This window comes from Pelecanus crispus, chromosome Z (assembly GCF_030463565.1).
Source record: "Pelecanus crispus isolate bPelCri1 chromosome Z, bPelCri1.pri, whole genome shotgun sequence".
Lineage (NCBI taxonomy): Eukaryota > Metazoa > Chordata > Aves > Pelecaniformes > Pelecanidae > Pelecanus > Pelecanus crispus.
Genome location: NC_134676.1, coordinates 56,805,702 through 56,826,091, shown reverse-complemented (window position 1 = coordinate 56,826,091; position 20,390 = coordinate 56,805,702). Strand labels below are relative to the sequence as shown.

Genomic DNA, 20,390 nt, shown 5'->3' with positions numbered 1-20,390 from the left:
AGAAGAAACTTTTTACGATGAGGGTGGAGAGACACTGGAATAGGTTGTCCACAGCAGCTGTGGATGCCCCATCACTGGAATTGTTCAGGGTCAGGCTGGGGCTTTGGGCAATGTGGTCTTTTGAAAAATGTCCCTGCCTACAGGAAAGGGGGTAGGACTGGATGATCTTTGAAGGTCCCTTCCAACCCAACCACCCTATGATTCTATGGGGGAGGGAAAGTGCTCAGGGACTAGCTGCCAGTAAGATGGGTGACCCTGAGTCAAGGGCTTCCTCTTCTGCCTCTTGTCGCGGGAATCAAGCCCTTTACCCTCACCATTGGGTTCAGCTGGCAGCATCCCCTTGTAGTTTTCACCCAAATGCCCCTGGGTTGTGGTTTGTCTTTTAACAACTGCATGGGGTGTCACTCTGCAGGACTTGTTCAGGAATTCAGAGGACAAGCGTTGTGCTCTACCATGCTTTCTACTGCCATTTGAAAGGCATCATCAGGCAAGGCTGGTGGCTAGATCCACATCAAAGCAGGCTCTGTTTATTGAGAAGAGTACTCAGGGCTCTGGGTTTCAGTACTGTCATCTCCTGTAGGAAAACCCTTCTCTCATTCTGCAATATCCCCAGCTCAGGGGCTTGGAGGGAACCGACATAGGGGAAGAAAAATATGCTCTTTCCATTGCCACATAAACACACAGCAGCACTCTCACCACAGGAAGATCTATAAGCAATACTGTAGCACCAGTAAAAAGGCAAAACCAGACCACAGTCCATCAGAATGGCAGATACTTTCCTAAGGCTCTGACTGAAAACTGCCTCATCTTCACGCAAAACTTAAAACCAAAGATATGCTTAGCAGCATGTTCACTCACTGAGAGACCAAAGGAATTGTGTGCAGACTTCAGGCTTGTACAAATCAAATACACATGGAGTTTTGTGTCTTACATTTGTATTTGTCCTGGGCTTTAGAACCAAGACCACTCGGTATGAGTAATGGCATTTCCAGGAGGTTAAGAAGTTGAAGAGAAAATAGTTGCAACCACCCTTGACTGTCCTCCCAAGTTGTTTAAATAATCCCTTCAAATCAGCATGGCAACATCACTAACACATGCTGAGATTGTCTGTGGTTATGGATCAATGCACCTTGATTTGTCTTCCACTTGTGAACTCTCTGAAAGTAACTGTACCAGGGCTCAGCCTTGAGGGAAGACAAAGGTATTAGGTGAGTGAGTAAGCAACCCAACAGCACTGCACTCCCAGCAAGGCTTGTAGATTGTCATCTAATTCGATTTACAGTAGATCTGCTGTAATACTAGATCTAACCCTAGGGTTAGTAGACCTAACCCTAACACTAAACCTAAACCTAACCCTAAACCCTTACTCTAATCCTACAGTAGGTCTTCTGTTTTCATGGGATCTTCCTTCCCATGGAAACCTTTGGTGAGATGCAAATGCAGTTTCTGCATGTGGTATTGTCAGTTGGGGAAACCAAAATGGAAAGTTTACTTTCAGGTCACCAATTATCCCTACTGAGCTGAACTTCACGGCTTTAGGAAGTGTTCCCTATGTGTCCCCAGTTTCAGGAAAGCACCTCAGGGTCTCCTCTGAGCACAGAAGCAAGTCAGACACACATACGGTCAGGGCAAAACAGAACCTATTTTCCTGTTTTGCTGTGCCAACCTGGTTCAGGGCTGCTCAGCAGTTTCCATGATTAGCTTCACCCGCATGATTTGCTTCTCCGTATACCCTCTTTTTCCCTTCCTTGCTACGTTCTTCCTTTTAACATCTTCATCCCCTTCCAAATAAGCAGTCCACAATGTTGACTCATTCTGCAGTGGTACTGGGTTTACTGACTTCATACCTTTACTTGACACTTGTGGTTGTCTTCATAACACCTATGGTTGGTCAGCAGCTTTTTTAAACTAGTACTTGCCTTTTTGGTGTTTCTTATTTCTACCATTTTTCATGTTTCTGTCTTGTTAGTGTAGGTCAGGGCTAGCTATCTGCATGCACAGAGGCATTGGTATGTCACATACACAGACCTTCCAGCACCTTATCCTTCCACTCTTCTCCCTGAACCTTGCTCTTCAGCATAACAATATCCCTCATGTTGCACCATGTCTGAGTTATCCTGCTCAGAGGTCCGTGGATGCAGCTATGCCTTCTGCAAGGTTGTACACAGCCTATTTATAAGGTGTCACACTGGGGAAAGGAGAAGAACAAGAAGCTAAAAATCAAAACTCTAGTGTTCAGGCTGTAGTAGCTCAGTGCCAAACCCACCTAAGAAGAAGGGTGGAAACATTTCAGAGAACTGAACTGTCAGTCCAGAAATGTAAGGGGCAATGATTTTAAACTAAAAAGAGCGTAGGTTTAGATTAGATATAAGGAAGAAATTTTTTATGATGAAGTTGGAGAGACACTGGAACAGGTTGTACCCAGAGAAGTTGTGGATGCCCCACTCCTGGAAGTGTTCAAGGTCAGGCTGGACAGGGCTTTAAGCAACCTGATCTAGTGAAAGGTGTCCCTGCCTGTGGCAGAAGTGTTAGAACTAGGTGATCTTTAAAGGTCCCTTCCAACCCAAACCATTCTATGATTCTGTGATTCTATGCACTGGTGAGCCTGCTACATGTTGTAACTTGGCTTTAAATAGTCTTATGAACAAGCAAGGCTGCCCATGTGGTGCACTTGCTTGCAGACAGAGCAGATGTCCTCCTCTGTCCTGACTCTTGCACTTCATCAGCATTTTGAGTTTGGCTGGTGCCAGATGTACATAGAAGTAGTGACTAAAACTAAACAGGGGCTGTCAAAGCAAGTGACTCAGCTTCAAAGGAGGCAATTAAACTGTAGAAATCAGTCAAGGTACATTTTCCTAGTTATGACTTTTGGAAATGTTTGTATGGGGAACCAACCGCCTTTCAACCGCCAACTGCTCCATCAGCCCTTCATTCGGCCTATTTATTTTTCTTCCACCTTGCAGATTGCAGATTTCTTCCAACTTACAGATTATCCAGACTGTTGTAACTGCTTAGAACTGAGAAGTGGGACACATTACGGTGTCTTGCAGAGTAAAAGCCCAAGGGCAAGGGGAATGACAGGATGTATCTGAACTAGACTCAGTGGAGAAAGGGAAGCAAGTTTCTGAAGTTTCTGATCATAAGGTGTTTACAACCAACAATAATCCTCACCATGTTTACATCAAAAACATGCAAAGAAAGTAGAACCCAAACCTACAGTGGATAAAAACCTGGGGCTGAGCCAGCAGGAAGCAGTTAATGCCTCCCAGTTTTACTGATGCGACTTTTTGGATTTGCTTTACGATGGAACTTGAGAGGATCAGCAGCGATCATAAGGTCAAATGGGTATTGCCTTCAACTTTTGTTTGTGTTTTTATGTCACTTTTCTCTGTGGTTTACCAAACTGGTGATATTGTAATTAACTTACTGGATAAAGCTAGATAAAAATGTTGATTAATACATTGCATTTGTTTTTAGAAATACATATTACCCATGACCTTGTGCCAAGGTCTTCCTTTTCTAGGGAAGTTTAGTACTAAGGAAGCATGTGATTCCCTGGAAACACATCTTTATTGTCACTCATTCACCATGAGTTGGGAAGGCTCTGCACAGGGTAGGCACTGACAGCTGCTCCTGAGGTGTAGCTGCAGAGAATCTCAGCACAGCCAGATCCTAAGCTTGTGCCAGTGCCACTGAGTGTTTATTGTTGCACAAATCTGTGCTCAGAGCAAACACAACTTACAGTACACCAATATCTACAGTTCTTCAGTGCCAAATGCTAAGTGTAATCCCTTTACAGAACTGGTCCTAAGTCACTATCCCTGCTCAGCACTGAATGTCAAGTGACTGTTGGAGACCACAGCCCTGGGCAGCAGAGAGCACTGCCTGCTAGAAGAGACTGTCGCTTGCTACTGGCTCAGCCTGCTCTAGAGAACAGGGAACAGCCCCTGTACATGCACAGTTGCTGGTATACCATTGCAGTCCTGGCTCTGAGCATCAGCATGTAATGAAAAGCTATGGTTTCCACTTTCTCTAAAACGGTTTTGCTACACAGTCTTATTCGAACCAGTATGTATGTGGGGAAGGAGGAGATGGCTTTCCCGGGCTGGAGGCACTGCAAGGCCTGGGATATCACATGGAGCAATAGCAATGAGTAGAATAGAATAGAATAGAACAGAACAGAACAGAATAGAGTAGTTCAGTTGCAAGGGACCTGCAACGATCATCTACTACAACTGCCTGGCCACTTCAGGGCTGACCAAAAATTAAAGCATGTTATTAAGGGCATTGTCCAAATGCCTCTTAAACACTGACAGGCTTGGGGCATCAACCACCTCTCTAGGAAGCGCGTTCCAGTGTTTGACCACCCTCTTGGTAAAAAATTGATTCCTAATGTCGTCTGAACCTCCTTTGGTGCAGCTTTGAAGCATTCCCATGTGTCCTATCACTGGATCCCAGGGATCTCTGTCATGCAACACCAACGTGTTGTTGGTGCTGGTGTCATGCTTGGAGTTGCTCACTGCAGCTCTCAGTGCCCGACCCCAGAGCCATCGGAGGATTTTCCCCAGCCCTGCCTGGTTCAGGCAGCCAGGACACCCAGGAGGCGCGCTTGCAGCAGCAGAGGTGAGCTGTGTGGGGAAACCTCACCCTGGGGTGGGGAGCTGGGAGGGTTTCCTTCTTGAGGGAGGTGGGCATTTCTTCCACCCCTTGTTGGGCCAGCCAACAGTTGTGGCCTCTCTTCCTTTTCTAGCGCAACACCCGCTGCTGCAGCAACAGTGCGAGGGAGAAGCTTGCCATCCCCAGCTCCCCCGAGCCTGCCACAGAAGGTGGAGAGCATGGCCACGAAGCTGGACAACCCATGTCCAATATGCCTGCAGAGCTGGGAGGAGGTCAGCTACGTGATGCCATGTAACAGATAACCAGTTCTGTTACACCTGCATCCTGCAGTGGGCTGAGAGCAAGCCCGAGTGTCCCCTTTGCAAGAGGAGGGGTGACCTCCATCTTGCACTCAGTGTGGGCAGACAACGACTTTGAGGAGCATGTCATCCCACCTCCTGCAGCACCATCTGTCATTGTCCACCTGACAGGAGGAGCTCCTGGACATCCAGCCACCTACAGCCTCCACCAGCCTGCATCACCCCGGTCAGCAGCTGTGGGGCCACTGCCCTGGGCTCCAGTGGGTGACTTCCATGCCTCTGTCTGGGCATCCCTCTTCTGCATCTACCCTGCTGTCCTCCATCCCCTGCTGCCCTGGCTGCATCAGGAGCTGGGGCAGTTCTTTGAGGATACCCTGGAAGCAGCAGCAGCAGCACAGAGCCTCATCATATCCATCCTGTGATACATTGGCCTGGATGAGGAGGCTCTGATGTGGCTGCTGTGGGCCTCCCTCGGCAGGCACACGAGGAGCTTTGTGCACTGTCTGATTGAGACCATCATGCGCCAGTGCAGCAGGGAGGCCCGAGGTTGGATGGGCCTGGGGGATGGCCATCCTGCGGGGGGGGCATGAGGGCAGCCCCGCAGCTGCCCCCCGCCCCTCTGCCTCCCAGTAGGGGTTTCCTGCCCGCAGCCCAGCCCTTCGTGGGGGTCGCAGCAGCCCCACCTCGGCCCCCATTCCCACCCATGGGGAGCAAGAAGAGCCACAGCAGGACCCAGAGGAGGCTGTGCCCAGGCCCTCCATGTGCAGCCAGGGCAGTGAATGCACACCTGGGAGGCCCCAGCGAGCCCCAGAGAGGAGGGCCAGCAGCTCTGGGGATCCTTCCCAGCCCTTCTGGAAGCCACCCCATTGCCGGTGACACTGGGAGGCTGCCGCAGGGGCTGGCTGAACCAGGGCTGGGCTGCAGCTGGGGCACACAGCAGCCCCTTGTGGTCTTGGCCACCCAGATCTAATTGCCATATAATAAAAGAAAATGAAAGCATGAAAACTGCAGGAAAAGTCTCTGTATTACTACCCATCCCTCAGCGTTGCAATCAATGGTACCGCCACCGTTTCCTCATGTGTCTGCTGGACCCTATGGCTGCTGGGGTCAGCGTGGTGGGAGAGCGGGTGTGGCGATGCAGTCTCTGGCCAGGAGGGCTGTGTTATTGATGATGATGGGTCCTTCTACATGTGCGAGGTACTTTTTAGTTGTTCGCCCCAAAGGCAATATTGCTGCCCAGATCCCGGTCTGCATCTCTGCATCCGGTGGCAGGGGAGGTGTTTCCAGCCCATAGGTCTCCAAGGCCAAGTTATGCCCTGTTGCTCATCACCCCAGGCCTGGCCTCCTTGTCACCGCACCCTCTGCCCCAGCATCCCAGGTCTCTGCCTTTCTACCAGACTGCGCTGCCCAGTGCAACCTTGCTACGGCAGTGCCCAAATCCCTCCTGTGCAGATTCACAACTTAGTGCTGCTCTCTGTGTCAACCTTGGGTTGTACCCTGTGAAGGCAGCAGCCCCAAGAAGTTCGGCAAGGGGAAGTGCAAAGTCCTGCAACTGTTTTCAGTGAAAGAGAATTGGGTGAGCGTGCAGAACAGGCAATAGAATAAAAAAAGGCCCAAACATTGAATGTTATGAGATACATTGAAGCCCTTGCCTGGCTGGTAAATAAAATGGAGTGGGGAGGTAGAGGAGCTGTCCTAGGAGAGCCAGGGTGTGAGCAAAATTCCACAGTGGGCAGCTAGCAGCAGTGAGCGCCTGGGGAACAGGACACTCAGGGCAGTTCCCTGCTTCTGGTGGAAGTGATGGCAGGAAGGGGTACACCAAAAAGGGAAGGAGACTGGCTAGTTTCACCTGTCCCAGCTTCCACACTATTGAATACCCACAGCCACCTCTGCAGGGAGAAAGGACAGGTGCATAGCAGAGGGACCATGCCACAGGTGCTTGCTGCAAGTTGCACTGGAAGCTGAGAGAGAGCAGAGAGGGACACAAAGTCATTTTGCTGGGAAACAGCTCTAGAGGCACTCGAGTGCAAGCATTGGAAGCACTGCAGACGTGCTGTCTCGAGTTAGGTATAATCTGTGGGGATGTGGAAAGCATCTCCCAGGCAGCACGCTCCCCCTTCTTGCCATACACACACAGCTGTTTGTGGGGGTCACTAGCATTTGCTTCTGACCAAGAAAAGGCTCTGAGTGCCTGGGAATGTGAGTCCCAAGCAAAGTAACCAGCCCCTTTGTGTTTGGATTTACTCATCCAGCAGTGAGCTGATTTGGCTTCTGGGGACTGGAGAAGCACACAAGCAAATGCACTTCTCTCCTCTGGTGGGAAGCTGGTTTGACGCCTTATTACTGTAATTGCCAAATCCATCAGTCATTGCAGGCTGTCTCCAAGACTTCATCCTCTTTCATCCTCTGCTCAGGAAGGATAACCAGCCTATTTTGACAATGCTCACAGAAAAGTGCTTGGGATTTGTTTATTCTGGACTATGTCTCTGGGCATCCTTTTTCTTGTCTTTCTTTAAAGGTAAGCTTATGTGTGGTTGTCCAGTTTGGGGTTGGGTTTTTTTTTGTTGTTTTTCTTTTATTTTTTCTAAACACTGGTCAAATCCTACCCCAACTCTATTTTCAGAAGGATTTGTATCTGCTTGTAGTTTAGACTTTGTTAGAATACAGTGCTGGTCCCACTGAGTTTTGTAATGACTTCGAATAAGTTTGTGGATCTTACAGCGCTGGGCACCTGCTCATAAGAAAGGAAAAGGTGTGGGTTTTTTTAAATGAAAAGTGAGTAATTTTCACTTTCAGAAATGAATTGAAAAGATTTTGTTTTAAAAAGAGTATGTTCTTGCTAACGTTTAAAAATATAATATATCCATGCTTTTTGGGGAATGAGAAATTATAAATCCAGGCTGGACAGGGTGGCTGTGAGAACTCTGTAGGTATGAGGCTGAAATGGTGTTCTACAAAGAAAAATGACCAGAAGAAAATTCTTAACTGTTTACTTTCTATGCTCATTTGGGAGGATTTATAGCTGCATAAATACATAAATTTACTGTTTCTGTTTTGGTTTACTTTTCTAACTGCTAGTATGTTTAATAAGAGTCCTTCCAAGTAGTGATGGGTATAAGTTAGAAGCATCTAATAAAAATAATAACTGGTTTCTGTGGTCTAAAGTGTCACCTGTGACCAAGCTATCTTCTGAAGTTTCTAGCATGTTACAAACAAAAGTAGGAACTGTGTGATTCTTCCAAAACATGGAGGATTGCAAGGCTAACAATACAGGATTTTTAAATGAGAAGGGATGTTGAAATAGCCACAGTCCTGATAGATATCCAGGATTCTACATAAAATGTGCTTTTATTGCTCCCTAACAGCTTGTTACGTGAAATGTGCACAACTGCAGCAACTATAAATTCTAAAATTGAGTATTCCAGGTGTGATGGACCATGTTATGTTACCCACAATTTATGCATCGGGAAAGGATTGTCTTTTTAAAACAGCAAAAGTGGTCCACATATTTCAGAAGTGCAGGGGCATGGGAAACTTGCGAATATGTGATGTTGCACTGGACTATTCATGCCATGCAGATAATTCCTCATTAATTTATCTGAATCTGCAAAACATCCATACATTTCATTATTACAGCTCCACATTTCAGCTGCCTAATGTAGCAATGGTATTGCAGAAAAATGTTTCCCCACCTTGCTAAATTAAGAACCTTTCTGTCTTTGTTTGTAAGAAATTTCTGTGCTACTTCAGGAGCCAAACTAACAGGCAGGTGATGGCAGCTAGTTATGATATGACTCAGTTTGTGTGCAGTCACATTTTGAGCAGTTGAGTATCGTGTAAATACTTCCTTTTACAAACTTTTACACTAATTCATCAGGGGGGATACTTAGTTTTTCTGAGCAGCACATGAAGACACAAACTGCTTTTATAAATAGTTCAGAGGATTTTTTTGTCAGGTGATTTTACCAGCATGTTACAAGTATGTACTTTTACAAACAACTGCTAAAGCAGAATGAAATGAACCTCTGATTAAGGTGGTCTGTATTTGACCTCTGCTTTGTGGATAGTTTTTTTTTTTTTCTTTTTAAAGAAAAGAAAAGAAAAAAAAAGCACAGGGAATTGTGTAGTTGGGGCAGAAGAGAAAAAAGTCAAGATGATCTTAGCATGTTATCAGTAGCAGAGTCTTTTAACAGCAAGCACCAAATGACCCCCCCCCGCCAGGATTCCTCAGCGCACTCACATGGAAGCGACAGTCACAGCAAGTCCATCATAACTAACATCACTCTCACATAATGCTGAGTTGTTTCAACAGAATTCATAACAGTTTCTCAACTGCTGAAAACTCCTGCAAGGCTATTTGACAGGAAAGCTGTGAAAAGGACTAGGTAAAAAATAAAACATGAAGAACTCTGTCACCTTTTCTAGTCCTTTCCACAACTTTTTGCTTCAACTTGACTCCACTTGCACTACTGCTAGGAGTGCTGATAGACATGTCATTCATGCAGCCTTCCTTCCTGGAAAGCCTGGAGCTAATGATGTATTCTTGGGACATGGGCCCTAGGAAAAATCAGAAAACTGATCCTCAGCCTCCCTGGATCCCAGATGACATCTCTTAGAGCCAGATGTCCCTTCCAGGCCAGGTGGAATCCTTGAAGGAGCACCCAGAAGATGGAAAGACCCCCTGAGTCAAGTAGCTACATAACAATGTCAGGTGGATGGATTTGAAAACCCTGCTCCAGGAGGAGACTGGAATGGAGGGATCAGACCCACTCCTGCTCATTTTTCTGAGCATGGTGCAATCTGGGAGCCAGGGTGCAGACAACCCTGCAAGGGAGTTCCCCTTCTGAGAAACGTGTCCCAGTGACCACGTGGGCACCTAGCCTCTCTGAAGAGTGTTACCTTCAGCTCAGTGCACAGGCAGCTGCTAAGTTTGAACATCTGGGGAAGTTAAACATGCACTTTGCTAGTCAGTCAACCCATGCATTCTAAGTACTGTGCTTTTATGTCCTTTTTTCAAGTGGGGCCACTAAAGTGCCACACATGCCACACACAACAGAGTCAGACAGTTTCTTTGCTTTGTGCAGCCTGACATCAGGGTCATACTCTGGCTTTGAAAAGCCCAACAAAGGCAAAGGCAAGCTGAGAACAGAGCCCCTCCTCTGCAGTTCAGTGGGAATGTAAGTGCTCAGCAGGATGGGACAAATCCTGTGACAGAGGATGCTGCAAGTGAGCTAACTGGCTAAAAGATGTAAATTATGAGGCAACTCAGCCTGACGGTGTACCTAGCTGGTGCAAAACAACTTTTCTTTGGCTCACTCACAGCGCAGAGACAAATTCAGCATCCTGGCTTGTGTCAGAAATAGTGTGGCCAGCAGGAGCAGGGAGGTGATTGTCCCCCTATACTCGGTGCTGGTGAGGCCACACCTGGAATACTGTGTCCAGTTTTGGGCCCCTTGCTACAAGAAAGACATTGAGGTGCTGGAGCTCCAGCAGGAGCAGGGAGGTGATTGTCCCCCTGTACTTAGCACTGGTGAGGCCGCACCTCAAATGCTGTGTCCAGTTTTGGGTCCCTCAATACAAGAAAGACATTGAGGTGCTGGAGTGTGTTCAGAGAAGGGCAACAAAGCTGGTGAAGGGTCTGGAGCACAGGTCTTATGAGGAGCAGCTGAGGGAACTGGGGTTGTTTAGTCTGGAGAAGAAGAGGCTGAGGGGAGACCTTATTGCCCTCTACAACTACCTGAAAGGAGGTTGTAGTGAGGTGGCTGTTGGTCTCTCCTCCCAAGTAGTTAGCAATAGGATGAGAGGAAATGGGCTCAAGCTGCATCAGGGGAGGTTTAGATTGGATATTAGGAAATACTTCTTCACAGGAAGGGTAGTGAAGCATTGGAATGGGCTGCCCAGAGAGGTGGTGGAGTCACCATCCCTGGAAGTGTTCAAAAAACAGGTAGATGTGGCACTTTGGGACATGGTTTAGTGGACATGGTGGTGTTGGGTTGATGGTTGGACTGATGATCTTAGAGATCCTATCCAATCTTAATGATTCCTACATTTTACTTTCATTATAAATAATCCAGCCACCAAGCCAGGAAACGTGAAATTGCTACTCTACCCTTAATTGGTTTAGTGGTGGACTTGGTAATGTTAGGTTAATGGTTGGACTGGATGATCTTAAAGGTCTTTTCCAACTTAAACGATTCTATGATTCTAAGAAAGACACTGAGGTGCTGGAACGTGTCCAAAGAAAGGCAACAAAGCTGGTGAAGGGTCTAGAGATCAAGTCTCATGAGGAGCAGCTGAGGGAAATGGGGTTGTTTAGCCTGGAGAAAAGGAGGCTCCTGGGAGACTTTAATGCTCTCTACAACTACCTGGAAGAAGATTGTAGCAAGGTGGGTGTTGGTCTCTTTTCCCAAGTAGCAAGTAATAGGACAAGAGGAAATGGCCTCAAGTTGCACCAGGGGAGGTTTAGATTAGATATTAGGAAAAATGTCTTCATAGAAAGGGTAGTCAAGCACTGGAAGAGGCTGCACAGGGAAGTGGTTGAGTCCCCATGTCTGGAAGCATTTAAAAGACATGTGGATGTGGCACGTAGGGATATGGTTTAGTGGTGGACTTTGCAGTGTTAGGTTAATGGTTGGACTTGATGATCTTAAAGGTCTTTTCCAACCTAAACAATTCTATGATTCTATGATGCCAGATGGTACCTTGGGAGCCTTCAGCCTTGCTCCAGTGCAGGGGGCCTATGATGGTGTCAGAGCAGAAGATCCAATGCAAGGCACAGGATTCATGTCCTGAAGACAACTCCAGACCTTTTTTCTCCCTCTGGTTTGTTTCTTCTAAGACATGTGGAGAAGAACATGAGTTGGTGATGATGGTAACATATTGGATGATTTTGTCAGCAACTAAACTTTTCCAAGCAGTTTTTATGTCTCTGTGGTGCAATGAGAACAGTGAATGGCAATGTTCCTTCTCACACCTGCATGATCATAGAATCATAGAATCATAGAATGCTTTGGGTTGGAAGGGACCTTGAGAGATCATCGAGCCCAACCCCCCTGCAGTAAGCAGGGATTGAACCTGTGACCTTTGGTGTTATTAGCACCACGCTCTAACCAACTGAGCTAAGTAACTCCTTCCAGAGTCTAAGAATGGGTTATATCAGTCACAAACCAGGAAATATTTCCATCTGAGTATGATGGCTGTGATTTTCAAGGGAACACATGTACCCAAATACCATTCAATTGCACTGTATGTCCTGAACAAAGGGTTATAGTGCAGAATTTCATTTGTATGTTACAAGCAAGGAGGAAGTCTCTCCAGTCTAGGGTGTGATTAAAGTAGACCAAAACCCTTTGAATCACTCCTGACATGGTTGTTCAAAGATGCCCACTGCCGAGAGATCCTGCATAAACTAGTTAAGGAAGAGAGCAAATCTGCCTGAGACAGGTAGGGCTAACACTGGCAATCAGTAGCATCCATGGGAATGAAAAAGGTAGGCAGGAGTTTATTGCTGTCTTGGGACATGCTCCTGAGCAAATATGGCTTGATAAAAGAGTTTTGCTTATCAAGTACTTTCTACATTGAACAAAGCAACTGATAACAAGGCTGAGACCAGAACCAGATGATGTGTTTGGAAATAACAGTCTTCCCCACCTGGGACTTGCAATTAAATAAATAAACTGCAATAGAAACAGAACTTGTAGTCAGCATGAGTACATATGCATGTCAACAGTGGGGTGCAGGTGACTCTGTCCTGCCTTGCTGTCAGTTGGCTTTACTCAGTTAGAGAACCTGTGGTTACAAGAACGCTGGAATGGATGTCTGTAATCCTTATCATAGAATCATAGAATGCTTTGGGTTGGAAGAAACCTTTAAAGATCATTTAGCCCAACCCCCCTGCAGTGAGCAGGGACAGCTTTAACTAGATCAGGTTGCTCAGAACCCCATCCAACCTTGAATGTTTCTAGGGATGGGGCCTCCACTACCTCTCTGGGCAACCTGTTCCAGTGTTTCACCACCCTCATTGTAAAAAACTTCTTCCTTATGTCTAGTCTAAATCTATTCTTCTGTAGTTTAAATCCATTATTCCCTGTCCTGTCACAACAGGCCTTGCTAAAACAATTGCCTCCATGCTTCCTATAGGCCCCCTTTAAGTATTGAAAGGTGGCAATAAGGTCTCCTGGCAGCCTTCTCTTCTCCAGGCTGAACAACCCCAACTCTCTCAGCCTGTCCTCGTAGGAGAGGTGCTCCAGCCCTTGGATCATTTTGGTGGCCCTCCTCTGGACCCGCTCCAACAGGTCCATGTCCTTCTTGTGCTGAGGGCCCCAGAGCTGGACGCAGTACTCCAGGTGAGGTCTCACCAGAGCAGAATACAGGGGCAGAATCACCTCCCTCGACCTGCTGGCCACGGTTCTTTTGATGCAGCCCAAGATTGCATTGGCTTTTGGGCTGCAAGCGCACATTGTTGGCTCCTATCCAGCCTTTCATCCACCAGTACCCCCAAGTCCTTCTCCGCAGGGCTGCTCTCAATCCCTTCATCCCCCAGCCTGTATTGACATCAGGGATTGCCCCGTCCCAGGTGCAGAACCTTGTACTTGGCCTTGTTGAACCTCATGAGGTTCACACAGGCCCTCTTCTCCAGCTTGTCCAGGTCTCTTTGGATGACATCTCGTCCTTCTGGCGTGTCAACCACACCACTCAGCTTGGTGTCATCTGCAAACTTGCTGAGGGTGCACGTGATCCCACTGTCTATGTCACTGATATTAAACAGCACTGGTCCCAGTACTGTCCCCCTGAGGGCCACCACTTGTCACCGGTCTCCATGTGGACATTGAGCTGTGGACCACTACCCTCTGGATGTGACCATCTAGCCAATTCTTTATCCACCAAACAGTCCACCCATCAAATCCATATCTCCCCAGTTTACAGAGGAGGATGCTGTGGAGGACTGTGTCGAAGGCTTTACAGAAGTTCAAATAGATGATATCCACTGCTTTTCCTTTGTCCACTGATGCAGTCACTCCTTCATAGAAAGGCACAAGGTTGGTCAGGCAGGACTTGCCCTTGGGTGGAGCCACGCTGGCTGTCTTGAATCACCTCCCTGTCCTCCATGTGCTTTAGCATAGCTTCTAGGAGGATCTGTTCCATGATCTTCCCAGGCACAGAGATGAGTCTGACAGGTTGGTAGTTCCCACGGTCCTCCTTTCTTCTGTTTTAAAAAATGGGCACAATGTTTTCCTTCGTCCAGTCCCCAGGGTCTTCACCTGACTGCCATAACTTTTCAGATATCATGGAGAGTGGCTTGGCAACTATGTCAGCCAGTTCCCTCAGGACTCTGGGATGCATCTCATCAGGTCCCATAGACTTATGTACATTGACGTTCCTGAGGTGGTCTTGAACCTGATCTTCCCTTACAGTGTAAGGGGCAGAGAAAGCCAGAGTCCCCATTTCTGTCCTTAATGCAACATAGATTTGGACAGAAAAAGAACTTAGAGGGAATCAGCAGGCTTGAGGAGATCTCATTTCACACTGAGGACTCAAACAGCCTAAAGCCAGTGTGCAGATTGGGCTGACAAGACTGTGCACTGTGTTCCCTGAAGCTCAGCTGTGGCTACATGGAAAAGAATCTCTGGTCACTTAGATCTCCTCCATGCCAAGAGAGAAGATTAAGTTGTAAGTTGGAAAATATATGTTTGTGGCAGCTGAGGTGAGACGGGATCTGATCTACACAGATTCGTAGACCCTTAGAATAATGTGGCTGAAAGGCACCACCAGAGGTTGCCCACTCCAACTCCTCTTCTCAGAGCAGGGACAGGTATATTAGGTTACTTCTTGGGCAGTTAAGCTGGGAAGATCCCCTGTGTTGAGTACCCTTCAGAGAAAAAAAAGGCTCCCCTGATACCCTCGGAATGCCCCATGGTGCAACTTGTATCTGATTAGTGCTGTCCCTGTGCAGTTCCCAGAAGAGTCTGGCTCCATCTTAGAGCCCTTCTTCAAGGCAGCCAAAAGATTTCTTGTCATCAAGTTGATCAAAGGCATGTCTCTTCACCTCTCATCAGACATGCTGTACTCCAGCAGCCTGTTGTCTCAGTGGACTCCATTCAAGTCACTCCACAGCATCAGTGTATGTCTTGTGCTGCCTTGGGGAGGCTTTGTTAGGCACTAGCTAACTTTGTGTCATGCAGTGGGTCTCACTGATGTTGAGTATAGGCTGGCTGTAGAGGATGCTGCTGCTTAGTGTTTTCATCAACTCTGAGTCAGTAGGTTTGGGAAAAAAAAGAAAATAGGAGGTCATATAATGCAGGAAATACATTCTGTAATTCTAGGAGGTCATATAATGCAGGAAATACATTCTGTGATTCTTAGCCATCTTGTACTCTTTTTGAAGAACTAACTTCCTCATCTTGAGTCTGCAAAGTGGCAGAGCAGGTCATGACAAATGATGGAATACATTCCCTTGAATATTTTGTCATATTAGAAAAATCATCAGCAAACTGAAATCTAGCTTGAGCAGCTGTAACAATAGTAAAAGGAGATAAATAAATAAATAAATAGTTGTTAGATGGCTTGCAGTTGTCAGTGTTTCAAGTGGCAAATGGGTAGAAACTTTGAATGGGACCCATTCTTCTTTAGGCTTCACGCACAATTCATAAAAGGCAACTAGACAGCTTCAAGAGCTCTAAGTGGAAGACTTGTCTTTCTAATATAGCCAAACAGCTATCCTGCAGCATACTCTCTGCAGCAGTGTTTCATTCAAGATCTAAGCCTTCTAATGTAGTCTCCAAAGATACTAGGGTCCCCAGTTTCCATTTACTTTGTAATTCAAATTTGTTGGACTGGTATCTCAACACAAGCATTTCATCACTCCTGCCATCAACAGAACTACTTATGCATTGCCTGACAATCACAACAAGAGGGCAGGATGATAGAGAAAGGATAGATCGAGTGCGAACAGGTCTGTGGGTAAGGAGAGGAGACATCCTTCTCCAGAGAAGGCCTCTTCCCAAGTGGGAAAATCATTTCCCCTTTGGGTCAAAATGTTCTAGCAGACTCAGGAATCTGTGTGCTGGGGAATACAAGTGGGCAGGCCAGACAGTACAGGGTCACTTTCTGCTTTTCAGGCTACTTTTGGTCTCTCTCAGAGACCAAGCATCCTGCAGATGCAGGCATTGCTACTGTATCGCAAGATGACAGTCATACTCCACCTGGACACGTGGGGCACCAATTGTGTTTTAATTTTGTTTTGTTTGCACTGACATATTTCAGGAGCATTAGATTGAAGTTACCAAAGCTTTAAATCAACAAAGTTAAGACAAAATCAGGTTCACCAGGTCATCATTGTCTGAAAGTACCTCATTTTCACAGCAGTTCATTTCTGCTCTTAGTCAGGATCAGTGACTCAGTCAATGCACCTTTGGCTGGCAGGATACAGCAAGGAAAGCCACGTACTTCATATCCCCACTTACCTGAGGAAAAGACAATAACATCTAGCATTCTGAAGACAGACAGATCAAGACTAACCAACGCTCAACTGTCACTGAGACCTTTTGACATTCAGACACTGGGAAAAAACACAGCTGTAAACTTCATGATACAGACCATGCTCAGCCACTTGATATGCACATAAGCAAAGCTAGGCTGAATCAGCCAAAACAAAGCAATTCTTAGAATTTCAAGTGTCCTAGGTCAGATCTCCACATACCTTGTTTGATTGGTTACAAGTCTAATTTGCTCAAAGCCAGTCATTTACCTCATCAAGACAGTCTTAGAAGCAGCTTTTGTCTGCAGTGTGAAATAAATTTAGACTCCCTGCTGAGAATTTCCATGCCTTTATTTACAGCTCCCTTTGTCTTTGAAGACCTGGACCACCAAAGCCTCAGACTTCTTTCCCTTGGAAAAAACGTCCTTGATAGCAGCCTCTTCTGCTGCCAAAACATCCAAACTATCACCAGCCAGCTAGCAGCACAGCATCTTTCACATATACAGGCAGCAAGTTTAGCCTGACCTAGTGAAAGCTCAGCAGTGCTGCTTAAAGCAGGGCTGAGTCTCATCTGTAGATATTTTATGTAAGTTTTGCTTCCCAAGTGGGAAACTATTTCAGATTTGGGAAAATGTTTCTTAGAATCATAGAATCATAGAATCGTTTAGGTTGGAAAAGACCTTTAAGATCATCCAGTCCAACCATTAACCTAACATTACCAAGTCCACACTAAACCAATTAAGGGTAGACTAGACTAAACCATGTCCCTAAGTGCCACGTCTACCCGTGTTTTGAACGCTTCCAGGGATGGTGACTCCACCACCTCTCTGGGCAGCCTGGTCCAATGCTTCACTACCCTTCCTGTGAAGAAGTATTTCCTAATATCCAATCTAAACCTCCCCTGGTGCAACTTGAGCCCATTTCCTCTTGTCCTATCGCTAACTACTTGGGAGAAGAGACCAACAGCCACCTCACTACAACCTCCTTTCAGGTAGTTGTAGAGAGCGATAAGGTCTCCCCTCAGCCTCCTCTTCTCCAGACTAAACAACCCCAGTTCCCTCAGCTGCTCCTCATAAGACCTGTGCTCCAGACCCTTCACCAGCTTTGTTGCCCTTCTGCCTTTCTTCATAGTTCCTGGTTCAGCTACTAAGCACTGAAAAGGAGGACAAATAAGCAACCATTCAAGATGCAGCCAAAATATCTATCAGGGTAGCCCACATCCCTTTCACAGGGCTCTAACACCATGTTTCTTATCATCCAGCATTTGAGTTTCTGATACTGGAAAGACAAGCTTGCAACTATCTGCATTCCCACATCCATGTTCACTTTGATAATTTCTGCCTTGCCTGTGCCTTGCAGCCAGCGGCAGCTCTCATTTTGCTCACAGGCAACAGCTGAGGCTTGAATGATGTGGGAAGAAGGCAGCAGGAGCCATCACTAGCCTTGCCTATTGCATCCTTGGTACCTTTGCTGCTTCACATTGCTATGCAAGTATAACTTGCAGCCTCTCAAGACAAAAATTCATTGTGCAGGAAACTAACCATCTCTGGGATCATAACCATTGCCACTGGCCAGCACTGAAGAAGGAGAAGGGGAAAGAATCACTGCAACATCTTTGGGCACATTGGGTGGTTCATTTTCACAATATTACTGTCCATATTAACATTAACAATATTAACACTTCCACTCCAACCTGCCCTCTGCATTGCCCAGAGAAGTTAAACAACATCACCGCTGCTTAGGTAACAACACACTGAGGCAATGATTTGAGGCAAGATCCCTCCCTCACCTCTAAACTATGAAAAAAGGGACAAGCTTTCTCTGCCTATTAAAGGCATGTCTATGACTAAGGAATAGCTCTTGGGAGAGCTAAGCTTGGGTTTTTTTATCTTTGCTCACTTCATGTCCTGGGGACAAAATTACTTATCTTTCTCTTCCTGGGACATTAACTTATCTTCCTTCTCTTCCAGGGTCCTGCTGACCCTGGTGTGGGCTTCTTTCTTTGACATATTGTGACATTTTCTGCGTGGGAAGTGGATCCAGAAGAAATGTGTAAATCTTCAGTAAACTGAAGATTGCATTGCAGCCTCTATCACTGCTATTATCTGCACTGGGTTTAGGAAAAAAGCCTCTTCCTACCTATCATCTTCTCAGCCCGAACCAGACTTGCCTATCTGTTTCCACTGAAATTATTATTACACCTGTCTGTTCACATGTTTTTTTGCAGATCTGAGCTCTCCACATGTGCCTGGCATGGCATTCAGTGGGCTTTTGATGGGGAGTTACAGATTCCCTGAGACCCTTTTCATAGCTGTCTGTGAATTCTGTGCAGATAGCCATGGCTATCTCATTGACAGCACTTGGTTAGTGAACTTCATAGTGCTTTCCCAAGCAGGGCTTTCCCCTGGTTTACTGGTTTGGGTGCTGAAACATGTAGAGGTTAAGGGATGTGACAAGCTGCTCTGCAAGCCAGTGGTAGCGGGGAGTCCAGAAGCCCACTCCAGTACACTGATGACCATATCACTGGTATCTCACTTTTGTCATATGATTTTTTCCATTGGCTTCCATTACTGCTCCTCCCCACAAATCCCAGGATGGCTGCCAAAAGTCACCTTCAGACAGCCACAGGTCTCTGTAACAGGTCTAGCATGGGGAGTCCCCCTCTTCACCACTGCTCCAACTCCCTTCTCCTGTGGTCTCTCCACATTTAGTATTGTAGTAATTACAATTATGTTGCATGGAACTAATTTAAACTAGAATTACACTAAAAATACAGTTTTCTCCCTTTCTGCCTCTAGCCAGTTATGTTTCTGACCTGGAGCAATGAGGCAGTTTAGGTAACTATCATACATTTGAGAGGTATCCCACTGTTAATGTCTTAATGCTTGTCTCTTCGCCTTACATGCATAACTTGGCCTTTAAAAGATCTGCACCAAGCCAGCAGGACCAAAAATATAAACCCATCCTTTCATTATGTAATGGCCTATATTCTCTTTTTATGTCATGTTGTCATGTGCCTAAAGTCTTTGAGATGAACCCTTTCCTAGCATACCCTTTAATACCCATCTCTGCTGTGAGCTCTTTATCTGCTATGAAAGAACAAAAATGACCAATGTAAGCAAGATTAGGTCCTTTTTCCCTAGGAAAACATGGCATTTCTCACATTCCTCTGGGTATCTAATGAGTTTTGTGTGTAAGATGCAGAAACAATCTGTATAGCGAGAGCAAAAGATTAGAGTCAAAGATTACCCAGAAGGGAAGTAGATTAAAAAGAGGTTTTAAATGAGAGAGAGGTATTCAAATACGCAACATGCAAACACACACACACAGACACAGACACACACAGGGCTGAGGGAGCTGATGTGATTCCATTGTTTCTTATGTGAGTATTCTTCCCTGAAGGTGTGATGGCATGCATTTTAAATCAAAGGACATTGAAAGAAATAGTGCATTTGCAGCCACAGATGAAAGCAATAACGCTGCATATAAGAACAAAAGCAGATGGGACACATCTGTGTCTCTGGGGATTAAGTGACATATGGCAGTGACATGCTTTACATTCTCAGAAATCTGTAAAATATACAAAATAAGGTGGGTGTTTTTTATAGCCACCAAAGCATTAGAACATGCCACATTTCTCTAAGTGCTGTTGCCATTCCAATTCTTTATGCTGATGAAGTTGTCTGTGAAACAACCCGCTTTTTCTCTGATACTACTCCTGTTACTTCCCCCATAATTCATAATTGTTTATGGTGTGTGTGTGTGTGTCTTCCTGTGATCATTCTATTTGCATTCTAAAAGAAATAGCTAAAAATCCCTGTAAGAGTACAGTGATAAACTAAAAAGACAATAAATAATAGAAGAGAAGCTATGGCAGAAGTGTCTGCAGGTTTTAGGAAAATACTTGGAAGTTCTAGGATTTAGCTCTGATACCCATAGGTTTTCCTAATGGCTTTTTGCTCTGTAAATGTTCCAATTATAACAAGGTTCTACACAAT

General features: G+C 45.9%; 1 protein-coding gene across 1 annotated transcript in view; it reads left to right on the top strand.

Moving 5' to 3' along the window:
- Positions 1-7,355: 7,355 nt before the first annotated feature.
- The window catches only part of LOC104028676 (neuronal acetylcholine receptor subunit alpha-7-like), a 62,271-nt gene continuing 49,236 nt past the window's right edge, over positions 7,356-20,390 (top strand). Inside the window, exon 1 of the mRNA XM_075726653.1 lies at positions 7,356-7,434. Within this exon, the coding sequence (XP_075582768.1) occupies positions 7,356-7,434 (79 nt within the window). The remainder of the gene's footprint in view (positions 7,435-20,390) is intronic.